This window comes from Zea mays, chromosome 2, assembly GCF_902167145.1.
Source record: "Zea mays cultivar B73 chromosome 2, Zm-B73-REFERENCE-NAM-5.0, whole genome shotgun sequence".
NCBI classification, from domain to species: domain Eukaryota; kingdom Viridiplantae; phylum Streptophyta; class Magnoliopsida; order Poales; family Poaceae; genus Zea; species Zea mays.
The window spans coordinates 173,565,794-173,585,792 of NC_050097.1; the positions used below are offsets into that span (position 1 = coordinate 173,565,794).

The 19,999-nt window shown below is 44.1% G+C and overlaps 1 protein-coding gene across 1 annotated transcript in view; it reads right to left on the minus strand.

Moving 5' to 3' along the window:
* Window positions 1-1,783: 1,783 nt before the first annotated feature.
* LOC100217293 (serine carboxypeptidase 1) overlaps window positions 1,784-19,999 on the minus strand; it is a 34,049-nt gene continuing 15,833 nt past the window's right edge. Inside the window, exons 4-14 of the mRNA NM_001143643.1 lie at window positions 7,968-8,090; window positions 5,844-5,946; window positions 5,709-5,746; window positions 5,474-5,575; window positions 5,265-5,348; window positions 2,962-3,177; window positions 2,728-2,799; window positions 2,524-2,651; window positions 2,316-2,429; window positions 2,185-2,230; window positions 1,784-2,116 (exon numbers count right to left, since the gene is read on the minus strand). Coding sequence (NP_001137115.1) covers window positions 2,033-2,116; window positions 2,185-2,230; window positions 2,316-2,429; window positions 2,524-2,651; window positions 2,728-2,799; window positions 2,962-3,177; window positions 5,265-5,348; window positions 5,474-5,575; window positions 5,709-5,746; window positions 5,844-5,946; window positions 7,968-8,090 — 1,110 coding nt within the window. The 3' untranslated portion in view covers window positions 1,784-2,032. The remainder of the gene's footprint in view (window positions 2,117-2,184; window positions 2,231-2,315; window positions 2,430-2,523; window positions 2,652-2,727; window positions 2,800-2,961; window positions 3,178-5,264; window positions 5,349-5,473; window positions 5,576-5,708; window positions 5,747-5,843; window positions 5,947-7,967; window positions 8,091-19,999) is intronic.

Here is a 19,999-nt window from a genome sequence, read left to right on the forward strand (position 1 = left end):
CTGGGTAACACGACTTGTGGGTAAAGATGTGCAACCTCTGCAGAGTGTAAAATTGGTATACTAGTTGTGCTCACGGTCATGAGCAGCTCGGACACTCACATGATTAACTTATGAAACTAAATTCAATTTGTCATATGCATCGCATTGGGATTATTTATTATTATTTTGATCTACTACTTATTTGGGTTGGTATTTACTTACACTTAGTAACTGCTAATAAAATTTTGACCAACTTTAAAAGCAATGCTCAGCTTTAACCATCCTCTTTGGTAAGCCTTACACTTCACATGAGCTCTCACCTTTGGCGAGTTCATGCACATTATTCCCCACAACTTATTGAGCGATGAACGTATGTGAGCTCGCTCTTGATGTCTCACACCCCCCACAGATCAAGAACAGGTACCGCAGGATGAGGCGCATGGAGGATGTTGTGACGAGTTTATGAGAGGTTTAGGCCGTCGTCTCCCAGTCAACTTTGGGTTGCTGGATCGTTGTCTCCGTATGATGTAATTATTTATTTATTTTATACAGAACTCCTATTATATAATAAAGATGTGACATTCGTTTCTGTACCACTATTCATCATATGTGTGAGACTTGGTCCCAGCACACCTGGTGATTTTATGTTCGCGCCCGGGTCTTCGTGCCCCGAAACCCGGGTGTGACACCCATGGAACTGAAGCTACCTCCTTTGGTTCTTGTCTTTGCGATTATCCTATGAACTTCTAGCTTGGTAGCTTCGACCTCATTTCACATGTTCCTTTCGACAAGGCTTAGCTTAGCTATTCTCTATGGGCTGGTGGACTGCATGTCCACACTTGATCAACGGACGTCCGTGTCTGCGCATAGAGCTTTGAATAGGATCTAGATCCCGCCTTCCCGGAGGGATCTCTGTTGTGGAGGAGGGATTCTTGGGTTACTTGGAGTCGGTAAACCACCCAAAGCACCTCAAGATGACATAGAGCCAAAGAGAGGCGAAGATTAGGGATTGAGAAGCTACAACTAAGGCTAAACCTAGGTCTAATCTAAGAACATGAAAGTAAATAAGATAAAACTGGTGTTTTGGTTCGATTGATTGGGTTTCTTCAATCGGTTGTAGCCCCTCATTTATATAGGGAGGGAGGTTTGTACCCTTTCTTAAATGGAGTCCAACAAAATCCTCAAAGGGCCAGTTGAATCCCGCAAGAAATCAGGCCTCTCGCTCTATCTAATCTAATATCGAACAGTCCGGGAGTGTTAGTTTAGGTGCTCAACATAGACCAACACTATTAGTATCTTAGCACGTACTACAACGCTAGCGGGGAAGGCTGGGAGGTAGTACTTCAAAATGTCATAATGGACTTCCATGACACACTTAGATCGCTTTCAACTACCTCAAATGAAGCGGCTTCATTCGTATTTTTTGAATGTTTGGTTTTCAACAAAAGAGGAGCGGAGCGGCTCCTGAAACCTCTATATGAAAATTTACCATAAATAGTTTGAATGCTCCTGCTCCACTAAAATGGCCGGACACAGGCACTCTCCTTGTCACCTCTACACTCATATGATTCTCCAACGAAACAAAAAAAATAGAACGACACTGCTCTATTCTACTCTTCAACCAAACAAAAAATAGAACGGCTCTGTTCTGCTCCTCAAACACAAAATTATAGCGGTTCTATTATAAAAAAATTAGAAATGAAGCCGCTCTATTGTAGACTCTCCAACCAAACGCATCCTAAGACGACGGCGAATAACATTGGACACACATGTATGTTTCCATCTGCTACAATGCATGCCGCGTGAAAATTATGTATATGAACGTGTATATTGCTAATGTAGCGTAGCTAGAGGGCACTGTACGTACCTTTGTACATCCGTTTTGTACTTTTATTTATTCCTACAATACATATCTGGCTTCACCACACTGATGGAGTATATATCATCAGCATCAAGGGTTCATAGCCAGCATTTTATTCCATCCACGTACATCTTATAGCCAGTAGTTTCGTGAAGAAAGATTTACACACGAATCTCTTCATTCACCGATGGATTAGAGTGGCCGGTTGAGGATCCAACGGCTGAACATGGCGAAACACCTCTCCGGCTCGTACTCAGGTGCTGTATGCCCGGCGCCCTGCAACAACGCAATAATATAATCCCAATTCCGTTCCGTTCCGTTTTGTACTATCTCTATATATGTACCTTGATCGTCGCGAATGTCATGTTGTTTGAGTAAGTTATTGTAAATCTGCAAGTTTTGATCAAGAGAGGATGGAATGAATCATGCATGCAAATTGATCAAGAAAGGATGGGATGGACGACGACAAACCCACCCAGCTGACTGGCCACCGAGATGCCACGCCCTCCAGTCGTCCACGACGGGGAAGTTGAGCGACCTGACCCAGGCCTGGGTGCCCAGATGTGGCACCAGCAGGTCATGGTCGCCGCTACGTATATTTATATGCCATTAATTATATCCTTCAGTTGTCCATGCATGTCATCAGATTTATTACCAGCTGGGCTAGCTGCTGCATGCCTTACCTGTATACCATGGCTCGGTAGCCTCTGGACGTCAGGTTCCGGTGGTACTTGACGACACTCTTCAGCTCGCTCTCGTAAGGCAACTCTTGGTCGTCGTTGTGGCATCTGACCCACTCATCCACGGTGCCCTGATGATCGGTAGGTTTAATTATTTGGCTAATTAAGCACTTCTTTAAAACCTTCTTACATATGAGTAGCTATCACCTCCTTGATCCCAAGAGCATCCCGGGTGCGCCTGTCGTTTGCCCAGAAATACGACAGGTAGTACCGGTAAACCTGCACAAGTAAAGTAACAACACTACTAATAATCAACGGTTAATTAACATGATGCTGCATGATATAAAAATACCTTGTCATCGATAATCCCTTACGACGCTGTGGTCTGGTTACACCCAAATCAATTAATCATATGCATGCAGAATTGAGATGCTGGCTCACTCTGCAACTGAATGGAGGAAGAGCCGGTGGATGAAATAGCTTGCCCAGTACTCCGCGTCGTCCCACCATTTCTTCCTCCCGTAGGATCTTCCTGCCATCTGAGGCCCACGACGACGAGCCGCCGGCCACCCTGCTGTTTGCGTTCAGCACAGGAGACGACGACGCCGCGACGCATTTCTCCTGCAGTACATGGCCTTGCGCAACTTCCGAGGTGAGCTACAAGTACAGTGTACAGAGAGAGGCAGTGGACTAGGTCATCGATCTCTGGATTATTGACAACAGACGACGGGCAACAAACAGATTCGACGACTCAAGCATGCAAACATATGACTAGGTGCGGTAATGGGCTCTAGATTTTACACTACAAACTTTGAGGATCAAATCGTATTAAGATCGAGCCATATTCCAATTCATTTTTTAAACTAAAATTATTTAAGGGCCCTAATTTTTTTGTGAATGAGTATTTGGATCGTGGTCCATTACCTGCGCATTGGACTAGGAGTGATAAAGAGCAGGAATGAAGGCTTTAGATCGAGGGACTGAAGATCGGAGGATACACCATTGATGGATAACACTTTGTCACGTCGACAAGCACCTTTTAAGACTTTGGACTTGAAACTAAAGGCTATAGCTAGAAAATTGCAATCTTGGAGTGGGAAACATGATGTGGGATAAGTGAGGTGTCAATTGGCTTTGGCGAGCGAAAGTCTTCATAGACTAGCGGAGGACAGTAGATACTTGTCCTTGGCTGATATTTGGCTAAGAAATATGCTGAAAAAACACTCCCTATTTATATCCTCTCTTCAACGTACCACTGCAAGACCGAGATCGATAATTTTATGGCTTAAAGAGGGGGGATGCTAACACCAAAAGCTCTTCCATATGAACTCTCGACATCGAAAAAGGAAGAATTTTGTTGCACGACTTTGTGAATGGAGATCATATCCTCATTAGTCATGATGAAAAGCGGACTTGGTGGATAGTTTCTACTCCAAGCTAACTGGTGAATGTGTGGATAGGGAGTGGACTATTGATTTTGGAGGCTCTGCAAATGCCAACTTATAATCTGACAAATTTTGATGAGCCTGTTACAGAACATAAAGTTTGGAAATACCATCAGGAGTTTACCTAATGATAAGGCCCCGAGTCCCGATGGTTTCACTAGGCGCTTCTATAAATCTTGTTGGAACATTATCAAGGTGGACCTTATGGTAGTTGCTTCCACTGTTTGGAGCAGGAAGTTTGACAACTTTGGCTTGTTGAACTCGGCCCATCCATCGGGTATCTATGTCTGTAGACGATATGGCTTGTTGAACATTATCTCCATCGGGTATCTATGTATGTAGACGATATGGCGCTCTTCTTGCATCCATCTGTTGCAGACATTACTATTACTCTAGATATTTTACATCTTTTTGGTGCAGCTTCAGGTCTCCGCATCAACGAACAAAACTCTAGTGTTTACCCCATTCAATGTGTCGATGAGAATTTGGAAGTGGTTCAGGGCCTCCTCCCATGTGACATCTCAGTTTTTCCTTGCCAATACCTGGGACTGCAGTTGTCCCTAAAAAATCTCACCAAGGATCAGCTGTAGCATATTGTGGATAGAATTGCTGATAAACTCCCATGATGGAAAGCATATTTGATTGATGACAAGGGCTAGTAGAAAGGTGCAAGTACAATATGTGCTTACTGGAATGCTTATTTATCTCGCTATGGCGGTAAATATTCCCCTTTGGGCTATCAAGGCTATTGAAAAAAATGAGAAAAAGTTTCTTTTGGAGGGGGCGCAAGGAGATCAGAGGAGGCCACTACCTGGTTGCTTGGGGCAGAGTTTGTAGACCTCTCTAGCTAGGTGGTCTTGGCATTTCTAGTCTTAAAGACCTCAGTTGGGCCCTACGCATGCGGTGGCTATGGCTCCAAAAGACTAAGCCTAACAGACCTTGGTGCAGTTTATCCATCTAGGTGTCGAACAAAGCAAGGGCTTTATTCTCGGTGGTGTTGATATCAAAAGTTGGTTATGGAGAAAATACATTGTTTTGGACTGATAAATTGGTTCGTGGGATGTATTTGGCTGTTCTGAAATAATAGAATTTTAATTGGCTCCCATTCTTCTCTCCCACTCCTCTAGGCATCATCCTGGTCTTGTATCATAAATATTAGTATTTTAATATAACTTTGATCAAAATTTAATTTGTTTGACTTTTCGAAAAGAGTGAATTGCACTATTTTTGTGAATAAAGGGAGTACATATAGAAATTTGCATTCACCACATAGTGGAAGTAAACATCAAGTGCTCTTACATCATTGAAGGTCTTCAGTGCCTGACCACACAACTCTTTTGCAGGATTGGAGTAGTCCTCTCCATGGCAATGCCCCAATATCATCTACACACATTTAAAAGAACTAACACCACATATTAAAAAAATTATGCATGGTCAGAGTGTCCCGCCCAAACAATGATACAAAGTGTATGCATATTGTTAATGCAGATCTTGACGAGCATAATTACCTCATACAACTGATGTGATATAATCCCAAACCCGTGAGCACAAGGCACTCTAGCGCTAACATCAATACGCTCCTCTGTGGACGGGTTGCCCACTAGATAGCCCTAATTAAGATCGAGGAGACGGATTAGCAAATATATAAGACCATACGAATGATAGGTTTATTTACTAAATACACAAATTCTCAAGGATAGACTAAAATTAAATATAGGTAGCCTCATCAATTTGGATAGATGCCTTGAGACGAGGTGCCGACTTCATTCCTGCTCCAATACCTGAACAATTATGTGGAGGCATATGAACAATTCCAGACCAAGTTGCATCGTCTACACCATACATATAGTAACAAAACCAGCGCAATCAATATAATACCTTCTGAAATCATCTGTGCAAGGAATGGTACAATTTTTCCAGCGTATGATTCTCCATCGATGTAGAAAGGATTTGCATGGTACTCAGGATGGTCGTTGAACCACTTGACACCCATCAATCAAACATACAACATTGTTACTTATTGTGCATAATTGGATGCGCCATGAAATATTTCATATATTTCTCCCATATTTTAGGGTCTTATTTGGGAGCAAGGGAATGGATCAGATTAAGGGGGCCAAAATCTCTTACTATTCAAAATTGAATAGTAAAGAATTTTGGTCCCCTCAATCCTCTCCATTACCCTTACTCTCAAACAAGCCCTAAGTGTCTGAGATTTAACATAAGTCTAGGCAACACTCTTGTACATGTAACTAGTGCAAGTAAATTGATTATAACATATCAAAATTTTGGTCTTGTTTGACTATAAAACAATTTGTTGGCGTCTTTTGGGCCAAACACTAACTATCCATAGATCCCGCTTGCTAGGAACGAGACCTTGTGGAACCTCTCTGCAAGGCGGTGAACCGTCCATGGTAAGTCAACAGACGATCCACGGTTGGTCACAAGACTGGACAAATAACACTTGATCAGTTTTGAACTACACGTCTATGTTAGCGCCTTTTCAGGGCCAAATAGCAACGAACCCTAGGACCTTCTTGGGATGAGAAGGACCTTGGGTTTGGCTAGATCTGTGATGTGTCAGACGGTCCGTGATAGGTCACCGGATCGTCCGTGGTAGGGTATAGGGCGGCAGATTGTTCGCAAGCGCAGAGAGCTCCCATATGAACCTGGATCTCGCCCTAAGGAGGGACCCTAGGGCAACCTTGTCAGGGTAAGATCCTAGGGTTGTCATGGAATCGGCAGAGCATCCAATACACCCATAGATAGTTTTATATCAATATAGCGATGAGCTCCTCTAGAACCTATATCTTGTCCCCTGGAAGGGTCCCCATCAGGGAGGAAAGATATAGGGTTGTCTTGGAATCGGCATGCTATCCAAGACGCCTCGAGACGACGTGGAGTCGAAGCGAGGTGAAGATTGAGATTGGAAAACTAAAATTAGGGATACGCTACACCTACTCTTAAAGCATGAATGGTAAATAAGGTAAATAGATTGGTTCGATTAGAATGTGGGAGGTCCGAACCAGTTCCTAAGCGATGTCCAACAGATTCTCACTAATAGGTTAGGATAACCACACGTGGGATAAGTACTCTCGCCTGAGTTAATCTGATCGTGGACCGTCCGAGTTATCCCGCGAACCTTTTGGGGCGTAGACCATCTGGACCACAAGGTCAGACCATCCAGTCGTGCCTAGGTGCTAAATATGGTGTTCAACATAATTGTTAATTGTCTTTATGGCAATACAAATAAGATTTTGTTAGGTTTGTAGTTTTCTCTAATGTTTTCTATTGTGGGACCAAAATTAAAGATTGTGCCAGGAGAAATTGCAACAAACTAAAGTTGCAATTTTAATATAAGTATATATATAAAATAACCCACAACATGAATTCAGGTAATCCCCGTCGACCAAGAACCAACGAGAATTAGCCTTATACTGACTGGGGTTAACTTATTCCCGTCGGCCCCACGTAGTAGCCGACGGGAATTATTACTACGTGCGGGCTAGATTCGACACATTTCTCAAAAACTCTAATTCCCGTCGGCTACTAAGTACAGCCGATGGGGGTTAACTGATCCCATCGGCCCCACGTAGTAGCCGACGTGGGTTACCTTATTTCCGTCGGCTCCAAGTAGTAGCTGACGAGAATTATGTAATCCCCATCGTCTAAGAAGAAACCGACGATGATTATTTAATTTCCGACGGTTATTTTAAAAACCGACGGGAATTATTTTATCCGGCGGGAATATTCAGAATTCCTGTTGTCACCGCCGCCTAAAAGGAAATTGAAATTCAATTTTCTGAATTTTAACAAGTTTTATTTTCTTAACAAACTTATTTAAAGATACAGATGCTACTAATACTTTTCTATATAAATCTTGTAAAACTTCACGGAGTTTAACCGATTTGAATATGATAACGACAAATACAGGTAAATAAAGAGAGAGGAAGAGAGAGTAGGAATATAGAGATACTAAGCAAGCAGGGTTTTGTATGGTACCTTGTTGAGGAACTTCGCCAAGTGCAGCGTGGTTGATACCGCTCCAGCGTTGTAGCCTTTGGCATCTCTGGAGAAGGAAAACCCGGCCCCAACTGGCGAATCCACAAAAAGAATATGCGCCACCTGCGTGCAGGTTGAATGATCGTTCAGTAGATAGTGTATACGGTCGTACAAAACACTATTTTATACTATAAATAATACTATTTACAGAGTAGAGTTTAAAATAGTAGGTATGATAGTGAATGAGATATATAGAAGAGCTGTTGGAGATGGTCTAACCATCAACTTTGTACTACAAAGTAAGTTGGAACTAGAAAGTACTTAAGTTGTGTGCATGGCTTGTAGCATGGAAAACATATTAGCCCGATGATCGATCTACTGGCTGCTGTTTGTAGAACTTCTAAAGAATATTGATAAACACTTTGGATTTAGAATTGAATTTGAAAAAAATATGTTGGAAAATCATTAACTTTACATTAACACGATTATCCTAGTATTAAGTCAAATTGTTGGACTTCGGGTCTTCAATGTTTTTCTTCCTTATATTGTTTCGGGCTATTAGAAACGAAGTGCAAGATATAATAAGGCACCGTTTGGTTTGATGGACTAAAAATTAGTCTATCCATTTTAGTCTCATTTAGTCCCTAAATTGTAAAATGTGGGACTAAAATAGAGACTAAACTGTTTTAGTCTCTAGTCTCTCAAGGGGTGACTAAAAGAGACTAAACTATATAAATTTTATCTTTTTCCCTCCTTTATTTCAGTTGCACTAATGACGAGAGAATGTTAAGGGGTATTTTAGTCCTCTTATGATTCATTTAATACATTTTGAATACTTTTAGTCTCTAGAACCAAACAGGGTAGGGACTAAATTTTAGTTTCCTAACTAAACTTTAGTTCCTAGGCTAAAGGAACCAAACGTATCTTGAACTTGTAAACCTGCTCTTACAAAAGGAGATAAAAAGAGGAGATGTGGTATATATAAATGTCGAAATAGGCTGAGACCATCAGCAGCCCTAACTATAACCCTAAAAAACCTGAAATTAGCACGGTCTTGCCTGATGACCGAAGTGCTAAGGCTAACGTAACCCATGTAAAGGTAGAAGGTTATCAAAGTTATTAAAACCTGACCCCTTTTGGAGGCTTGTCCGCGTATGACGACCTCCGTGCCATCTGTGGCACGACGCGTGCCACCGGTGGCTACACACATCCTCTGTGGGTCGTGGACTCGAAACATCGCTTTCGACAACGCCAAACCCCTTTTGGAGGCCTGTCCCCGTTCGACGGCCTCCACGCCATCCATCGCACGACGCGTGCCACCTGTGGCCACACGTGCGTCCTCCGTGGGTTGTGGACGCGAAACCTCGCTTTCAACATACGCCAAATTTTCAGCCACAACCATACCATAGGTCCATATCACTATCCCGGTCTCCCCTCGGACTTCTCTCTGACACGCCGTCCGTCTGGCCTCCTGAGCGCCGTCGTAGTCGCTTGCCTCTGTCTCCCCCCTCCGGCCCTGCCTCATCGCGCCCATCGCGACCCATGACCCTAATCATGACAATGCTGCTATCTGCCATGACAAGGCATAGGTTGTGTCCTCTAATATAGGTAGGGCATTGTCTTGCACGAATCTACCATGGTACTAGAGCCAAGGAAAAATTTCTAATTCCCCACATGCATTCTTCATCCTCCTCTTCCTCCTCCATATCGGACATCACTGCTTCTACACCATGGCGTCACACTCGACTTACTAAATCTAATTTCCTCCTATGGAGTGCTCAACTCCTTCTGTATCTACAAATATCTAAGTTGATCCAATATCACCCCTAAGAAGAAAATCACTACATCGACGACCGCGGGTGCCGCCGAAGTCTCCAATCTGGTGTATGCAAGCTTGATCAAGATCAACAATTGTTGAGTGGCCTTCTCCAATTGATGGCTGAGAAAGTCCTTCAAGACATCGCTAGTGCCTTGTCCTCTAAGGAGGTCTAAGACTCACTCTAGAAGAAATTCACCTCGTCCATGAAGATACACGATGCAAATCCATGTGGACCTTGCTACATCAAAGAAATGTGATATGTCTGCCACCAACTTCTTCTACAAGATCACAGGGCTTGCCACTAAGCTTGTTGTTGTGACCACTGCTCTACATGATGAGGAGGCCATCTCCTATCTATTGGTAGGGTTCCCGATCGATTACGACCCATTCATAACATGTATGATGACCAAGACCGAGTCACTCTCTCGATGATGCGTTCACACACCTGGTTGCATTTAAATCTCGCCAACTATACAACATGTTGATGAATTGCAACTGCAACACAGTGCCTCTGCCAACTATATGGGTCATGGCAGCACCTTCCATGGCCACGACGGTGGTGACTGTGGCTGTGGTGGTCGCTCCGATGGTGATTATCGTGGCAACGACCCTCATCCTTAATGCTAGATCTATGACAAGCTCGACCACACTGTCATCTAGTGATGGTACCGAATGGACAATTCATACGAAAATAAACCTTTGGCGGCCTTGGTGTCTACACGCTCCTACAAGGTCGATCCAAATGGTACAATGATATTGGTGCCACAAATCACATCATGTTCGGCCTTGATCACCTAACTGTGAGGGATCAGTATCATGGCAGTGACACGGTACAAGTGGGCAACAAAGGATGTTTTAAAATTAAACACATTGGTTGCTATTATATCAATACTAATATGTGCCATCTTGCTATTAACAATGTTCTTCATGTCCCCAAAAATTCTAAACATGTTTTTTAGTTCCTAAATTATCCTATGATAATAATGTCTTTTTTGAATTTCATACTTGATTTTACCTCATTAAGAATCATGCAACACAGAAGCTGCACGTGGCTAGAAAATGTGAAGCTGGCTTTTATCCTCTTAAGTCATACTAGCTGAATGCCCGTGCGTTGCAACGGGAATATATAATACCAGTATACTACGATAACCTATATACAAAATGTGTGTTATACCGTTATGAGAAAATGTTTCATAATCAATTTGTGATTCTGGCCATACATAAATTTAGTTATTTATAATCTATCTGTTTCACCACTACATTGCAACCATCAGTATCATGCAGACTTCGATATATGTCATGATTTGCATGGTCTCATCATTGGAGAGCATGTTTCACACATACCAGAAGAAAATCCCTCGTACATCGTTAGTCATCAGACACGTACCTGAAAGGGAATTAGGCTTACACCTGGTTCCTAAATAATTTTGGTGGTTGAATTGCCCAACACAAATATTGGACTGACTAGTTTGCTCTAGTGTATAAGTTATACAGGTGTAAAAGGTTCACACTCAGCCAATAAAAAGACCAAGTGTTGGATTCAATAAAGGAGCAAAGGGGCAACCGAGGGCACCCCTGGTCTGGCGCACCGGACTGTCCGGTGTGCCACCGGACAGTGAACAGCACCTGTCCGGTGCACCAGGGGACCCAGACTTAAACTCTTCACCCTCGGGATTTCTCGGAAGCCAGCGCGCTATAATTCACCGGACTGTCCGGTGTGCACCGGACATGTCCGGTGCTCCAAGGAAGCTCGGCCTCCGGAACTCGCCAGCCTCGGGTTCGCGCAGCCGCCGCTCCGCTATAATTCACCGGACTGTCCGGTGTGCACCGGACTGTCCGGTGTACCAGCGGAGCAACGGCTCTCTGCGGCGCCAACGGCTCTCTGCGCGGCATTAAATGCGCGCGCAGCGCGCGCAGACGTCAGGGCTGCCCATACAGGTGCACCGGACATCAAACAGTGCATGTCCGGTGTGCACAGGACACCCAGGCGGGCCCACAAGTCAGAAGCTCCAACGGCTAGAATCCAACGGCAATGATGACGTGGCAGGGGCACCGGACTGTCCGGTGTGCACCGGACTGTCCGGTGCGCCATCGAACAGAAGCCTCCAGCCAACGGTCAAGTTTGGTGGTTGGGGCTATAAATACCCCAACCACCCCACATTCATAGCTATCCAAGTTTTCCACTTCTCAACTACTACAAGAGCTCTAGGCATTCAATTCTAGACACATACAAAGAGATCAAATCCTCTCCAATTCCACTCAAGCCTTTAGTGACTAGCGAGAGAGATTTGCCGTGTTCTTTTGAGCTCTTGCGCTTGGATCGCATTCTTTCTTTCTCTTTTGCTCTTGTGATCAACACTCAATTGTAACCGAGGCAAGAGGCACCGATTGTGTGGTGGCCCTTGCGGGGAAGTTTTGTTCCCGGTTGATTGAGAAGAAGGAAAGCTCACTCGGTCCGAGGGACCATTTGAGAGAGGGAAGGGTTGAAAGAGACCCGGCCTTTGTGGCCTCCTCAACGGGGAGTAGGTTTGCAAGAACCGAACCTCGGTAAAACAAATCCACGCGTCACTCTCCTTATTTGCTTGCGATTTGTTTTGCGCCCTCTCTTGCGGACTCATTTATTATTACTAACGCTAACCCCGGCTTGTAGTTGTGATTATTTTTGTAAATTTCAGTTTCGCCCTATTCACCCCCCCTCTAGGCGACTATCAATTGGTATCAGAGCCCGGTGCTTCATTAGAGCCTAACCGCTCGAAGTGATGTCGGGAGATCACGCCAAGAAGGAGATGGAGACCGGCGACAAGCCCACTACAAGCCAAGGGAGCACCTCATCGGAAGAGTCCCGCACCAAGAAAAGGGAGAAGAAGAAGAACTCCTCCAAGCGGAAGGAGAAAAGATCTTCCTCTTCTCACCACAAGGAGAAGAAGGAAAAATCTTCTCACAAGCCGCATCGGAGTGGGGACAAGCACAAAAGGATGAGGAAGGTGGTCTTCTACGAGACCGACACTTCATCGACCTCCACCTCCGGCTCCGACGCGGCGTCCGTCACTTCTAAACGCCAAGAGCGTAAGAAGTATAGTAAGATCCCCCTACGCTACCCTCGCGTTCCTAAACATACACCTTTACTTTCCGTCCCATTAGGCAAACCACCAACTTTTAATGGTGAAGATTATGCTATGTGGAGTAATTTGATGCGATTTCATCTAACCTCTCTCCACAAAAGATTATGGGATGTTGTTGAGTATGGTGTACAGGTACCATCCGTAGGGGATGAGGACTATGACACGGACGAAGTGGCCCAAATCGAGCACTTCAACTCCCAAGCCGCAACTATCCTCCTTGCCTCCCTAAGCAAGGAGGAATACAACAAAGTACAAGGATTGAAGAACGCCAAGGAGATTTGGGACCTACTCAAGACGGCGCACGAAGGTGATGAACTCACCAAGATCACCAAGCGGGAAACGATCGAGGGGGAGCTCGGTCGCTTCCGTCTTCGCCAAGGGGAGGAGCCACAAGACATGTACAACCGGCTCAAGACCTTGGTGAACCAAGTGCGCAACCTCGGGAGCACAAAATGGGATGACCACGAAGTGGTTAAGGTTATTCTAAGAGCACTTATTTTCCTTAACCCCACTCAAGTACAATTAATTCGTGGGAATCCTAGATATCCACTAATGACCCCCGAGGAAGTTATCGGGAATTTTGTGAGCTTTGAATGCATGATTAAGGGCTCCAAGAAGATCAACGAGCTTGACGAGCCCTCCACATCCGAGGCGCAACCGGTGGCCTTTAAGGCAACGGAGGAGAAGAAGGAGGAGTCTACACCAAGTAGACAACCAATTGACGCCTCCAAGCTCGACAATGAGGAGATGGCCCTAATCATCAAAAGCTTTAGGCAAATTCTCAAGCAACGGAAGGGGAAGGACTACAAACCCCGTTCCAAGAAGGTTTGCTACAAGTGTGGTAAGCCCGGTCACTTCATTGCAAAATGTCCTATGTCTAGTGACAGTGACAGGGGCGACGACAAGAAGGGAAGAAGAAAGGAGAAGAAGAAATACTACAAGAAGAGGGGCGGCGATGCCCATGTTTGTCGGGAGTGGGACTCCGACGAAAGCTCAAGCGACTCCTCCGACGACGAGGACGCCGCCAACATCGCCGTCACCAAAGGCCTTCTCTTCCCCAACGTCGGCCACAAGTGTCTCATGGCCAAGGACGGCAAAAAGAAGGTAAAATCAAGGTCCTCCACTAAATATGAAACATCTAGTGATGAGGATGATGATAAAAATGAGGAGGATAACTTGCGCATTCTTTTTGCTAACCTTAACATGGAACAAAAGGAAAAATTAAATGAACTAATTAGTGCCATCCATGAAAAGGATGATCTCTTGGACTCCCAAGAGGACTTCCTAATCAAGGAAAATAAGAAACATGTTAAGGTTAAAAATGCTTATGCTCTAGAAGTAGAAAAATGTAACAAATTATCTAGTGAGCTAAGCATGTGCCATGACACTATTGCCAACCTTAGAAATGAAAATGCTAAATTAATTGCTAAGGTAGATTCTCATGTTTGCATTGATCCTAGAAATGATAATGTTGATTTGCTTGCTAGGATTGATGAGTTAAATGTTTCCATTGCTAGCCTTAGAAATGAGAATGAGAAACTAATTGCTAAGGCTAAGGATTTTGATGTTTGCAATGCTACTATTACCGACCTTAGAACTGAAAATGATATGTTGCATGCTAAGGTTGTTGAACTAAAATCTTGCAAACCCTCTACATCTAATGTTGAGCATATTTCCATTTGTACTAGATGTAGAGATATTAATGTTGATGCTATCCATGATCACCTAGCCTTAATTAAAAAACAAAATGATCACATAGCTCAACTAAATGCTAAGATTAGAGAGCATGACTTAGAAAATGAAAAATTTAAATTGGCTAGAAGCATGCTCTACAATGGGAGACGCCCTGGCATCAAGGATGGCATTGGGTTCCAAAGGGGAGACAATGTCAAACTTAATGCCCCACCTAAAAATTTGTCTAACTTTGTTAAGGGCAAGGCTCCCATGCCTCAGGATAACGAGGGTTACATTTTGTACCCTGCCGGTTATCCCGAGAGCAAAATTAGGAAAATTCACTCTAGGAAGTCTCACTCTGGCCCTAACCATGCTTTTATATATAAGGGTGAGACATCTAGCTCTAGGCAACCAACCCGTGCCAAGTTGCCTAGAAAGAAAACTCCTAATGCATCAAATGATCATGCCATTTCATTTAAAACTTTTGATGCATCTTATGTGCTTACTAGCAAATCCGGCAAGGTAGTTGCCAAAATTGTTGGGGGCAAACACAAGGGCTCCAAGACTTGTGTTTGGGTACCCAAAGTTCTTGTATCTAATGCCAAAGGACCCAAAACAGTTTGGGTACCTAAAGTCAAGAACTAAATTTGTTTTGTAGGTTTATGCATCCGGGGGCTCAAGTTGGATACTCGACAGCGGGTGCACAAACCACATGACCGGGGAGAAAAGGATGTTCTCCTCATATGAGAAAAACAAAGATCCCCAACGAGCTATCACATTTGGGGATGGAAATCAAGGGTTGGTCAAAGGTTTGGGTAAAATTGCTATTTCACCTGACCATTCCATTTCCAATGTTTTTCTTGTTGATTCATTAGATTACAACTTGCTTTCTGTTTCCCAATTATGTCAAATGGGCTACAACTGTCTTTTTACTGATATAGGTGTCACTGTCTTTAGAAGAAGTGATGATTCAATAGCATTTAAGGGTGTGTTAGAGGGTCAGCTATACTTAGTAGATTTTGATAGAGCTGAGCTCGACACATGTTTAATTGCTAAGACTAACATGGGTTGGCTCTGGCACCGCCGACTAGCCCATGTTGGGATGAAGAATCTTCATAAGCTTCTAAAGGGAGAGCACATTTTAGGACTAACCAATGTTCATTTTGAGAAAGACAGGATTTGTAGCGCATGCCAAGCAGGGAAGCAAGTTGGCACTCATCATCCACACAAAAATGTCATGACTACCGACAGGCCGCTGGAGCTACTACACATGGACTTATTCGGCCCGATCGCTTACATAAGCATCGGCGGTAGTAAGTATTGCCTTGTAATTGTGGATGATTATTCTCGCTTCACTTGGGTATTCTTTTTACAGGAAAAATCTCAAACCCAAGAGACTTTAAAAGGATTCTTGAGACGGGCTCAAAATGAGTTCGGCTTAAGGATCAAGAAAATAAGAAGCGACAATGGGACGGAGTTCAAGAACTCTCAAATTGAAAGCTTCCTTGAGGAGGAGGGCATCAAGCATGAGTTCTCCTCTCCCTACACGCCACAACAAAATGGTGTAGTGGAGAGGAAGAATCGAACTCTATTGGACATGGCAAGAACCATGCTTGATGAGTACAAGACACCGGACCGGTTTTGGGCCGAAGCGGTCAACACCGCCTGCTACGCCATCAACCGGTTATATCTTCACCGAATCCTCAAGAAGACATCATATGAACTCCTAACCGGTAAAAAGCCCAACATTTCATATTTTAGAGTTTTCGGTAGCAAATGCTTCATTCTTATTAAAAGAGGTAGAAAATCTAAATTTGCTCCTAAAACTGTAGAAGGCTTTTTACTTGGTTATGACTCAAACACAAGGGCATATAGGGTCTTTAACAAGTCCACTGGACTAGTTGAAGTCTCCTGTGACGTTGTGTTTGATGAAACTAACGGCTCTCAAGTGGAGCAAGTTGATCTTGATGAGATAGGTGAAGAACAGGCTCCATGCATCGCACTAAGGAACATGTCCATCGGGGATGTGTGTCCTAAGGAATCCGAAGAGCCTCCAAGTACACAAGATCAACCATCCTCCTCCATGCAAGCATCTCCACCAACTCAAAATGAGGATGAAGCTCAAAATGATGAAGAGCAAAATCAAGAAGACGAGCCACCTCAAGATGATAGCAATGATCAAGGGGGAGATACAAATGATCAAGAAAGGGAGGATGAGGAAGAACCAAGACCGCCACACCCAAGAGTCCACCAAGCAATCCAACGAGATCACCCCATCGACACCATCCTCGGCGACATTCATAAGGGGGTGACTACTCGATCTCGGGTTGCTCATTTTTGTGAACATTACTCTTTTGTTTCCTCCATTGAGCCACACAGGGTAGAGGAAGCTCTCCAAGATTCGGATTGGGTGGTGGCGATGCAAGAGGAGCTCAACAATTTCACGAGGAACGAGGTATGGCATTTAGTTCCACGTCCTAACCAAAATGTTGTAGGAACCAAATGGGTCTTCCGCAACAAGCAAGATGAGCATGGTGTGGTGACAAGGAACAAAGCTCGACTCGTGGCCAAAGGGTATTCACAAGTCGAAGGTTTGGATTTTGGTGAAACCTATGCACCCGTAGCTAGGCTTGAGTCAATTCGCATATTATTGGCCTATGCTACTTACCATGGCTTTAAGCTCTATCAAATGGATGTGAAAAGTGCCTTCCTCAACGGACCAATCAAGGAAGAGGTCTATGTTGAGCAACCTCCCGGCTTTGAAGACAGTGAGTACCCTAACCATGTCTATAGGCTCTCTAAGGCGCTTTATGGGCTCAAGCAAGCCCCAAGAGCATGGTATGAATGCCTAAGAGATTTCCTTATAGCTAATGGCTTCAAAGTTGGCACGGCCGATCCTACACTCTTTACTAAAACTCTTGAAAATGACTTGTTTGTATGCCAAATTTATGTTGATGATATTATATTTGGGTCTACTAACGAGTCTACATGTGAAGAGTTTAGTAGGATCATGACACAGAAATTCGAGATGTCAATGATGGGGGAGTTGAAGTATTTTCTAGGATTCCATGTCAAGCAACTCCGAGAGGGCACCTTCATTAGCCAAACAAAGTACACTCAAGACATTCTTGCTAAGTTTGGGATGAAGGATGCCAAACCCATCAAGACACCCATGGGAACTAATGGGCATCTCGACCTCGACACGGGAGGTAAGTCCGTGGATCAAAAGGTATACCGGTCGATGATTGGTTCATTGCTTTATTTATGTGCATCTCGACCGGACATTATGCTTTCCGTTTGCATGTGTGCAAGATTCCAATCCGACCCTAAGGAATCCCACCTTACGGCCGTAAAACGAATCTTGAGATATTTGGCTTATACACCTAAGTTTGGGCTTTGGTACCCTCGGGGATCCACATTTGATTTAATTGGTTATTCGGATGCCGATTGGGCGGGGTGCAAAATTAATAGGAAGAGCACATCAGGGACTTGCCAGTTCTTGGGAAGATCCTTGGTGTCTTGGGCTTCAAAGAAGCAAAATTCGGTCGCTCTTTCCACCGCCGAAGCCGAGTACATTGCCGCAGGACACTGTTGCGCGCAATTGCTTTGGATGAGGCAAACCCTGCGGGACTACGGTTACAAATTAACCAAAGTCCCTTTGCTATGTGATAATGAGAGTGCAATCAAAATGGCCGACAATCCCGTCGAACATAGCCGCACTAAGCACATAGCCATTCGGTATCATTTTCTTAGGGATCATCAACAAAAGGGGGATATCGAGATTTCTTACATTAACACTAAAGATCAATTAGCCGATATTTTTACCAAGCCACTTGATGAACAATCTTTTACCAGACTTAGGCATGAGCTCAATATTCTTGATTCTAGAAATTTCTTTTGCTAGCTTGCACACATAGCTCATTTAAATACCTTTGATAATATCTCTTTTATATGCTATGACTAATGTGTTTTCAAGTCAATTTCAAAACCAAGTCATAGGTATATTGAAAGGGAATTGGAGTCTTCGGCGAAGACAAAGGCTTCCACTCCGTAACTCATACTTCGCCACCACTCCGAGCAACTCTCTCTTCTCTGGGGAGAAATGAGCATCAAGGAAAAGGACTTCCTCCTTGGGGGAGAGAGTAAAAGCTCAAACGCAAAAGGACTTCGTCTTTGGTATAATCTTAACTCACTTATTTATGACCAAAGGGGAAGATTGCACTTCAAGGGCTCTAATGATTCCGTTTTTGGCGATTCATGCCAAAAAGGGGGAGAAATGAGCCCAAAGCAAAAGGACCGCACCACCACCACCAAATTCAAAAACTTAGTGCTTTCCAAAAGTCTTTATCATTTGGTATCCTATTATGTTCAAAAGGGGGAGAAAGTAGTATTTCAAAAATGGTATATCAAAACCCTCTTGAACACTAAGAGGTGGATCTCTTTTAGGGGGAGTTTTGTTTAGTCAAAGGAAAAGCATTTGAAATAGGGGGAGACAATTTCAAATCTTGAAAATGCTTTGCAAAACTTTTATTCATATACCTTTGACTATTTGCAAAAGATCTTTGAAATGGATTTACAAAAAGAATTTGCAAAAACAAAACATGTGGTGCAAACGTGGTCCAAAATGTTATATAAGAAAGAAACATTCCTTGCATATCTTGTAAGTAGTTATATTGGCTCAATTCCAAGTAACCTTTTCACTTACATTATGCAAACTAGTTCAATTATGCACTTCTACATTTGCTTTGGTTTGTGTTGGCATCAATCACCAAAAAGGGGGAGATTGAAAGGGAATTAGGCTTACACCTGGTTCCTAAATAATTTTGGTGGTTGAATTGCCCAACACAAATATTGGACTGACTAGTTTGCTCTAGTGTATAAGTTATACAGGTGTAAAAGGTTCACACTCAGCCAATAAAAAGACCAAGTGTTGGATTCAATAAAGGAGCAAAGGGGCAACCGAGGGCACCCCTGGTCTGGCGCACCGGACTGTCCGGTGTGCCACCGGACAGTGAACAGCACCTGTCCGGTGCACCAGGGGACCCAGACTTAAACTCTTCACCCTCGGGATTTCTCGGAAGCCAGCGCGCTATAATTCACCGGACTGTCCGGTGTGCACCGGACATGTCCGGTGCTCCAAGGAAGCTCGGCCTCCGGAACTCGCCAGCCTCGGGTTCGCGCAGCCGCCGCTCCGCTATAATTCACCGGACTGTCCGGTGTGCACCGGACTGTCCGGTGTACCAGCGGAGCAACGGCTCTCTGCGGCGCCAACGGCTCTCTGCGCGGCATTAAATGCGCGCGCAGCGCGCGCAGACGTCAGGGCTGCCCATACAGGTGCACCGGACATCAAACAGTGCATGTCCGGTGTGCACCGGACACCCAGGCGGGCCCACAAGTCAGAAGCTCCAACGGCTAGA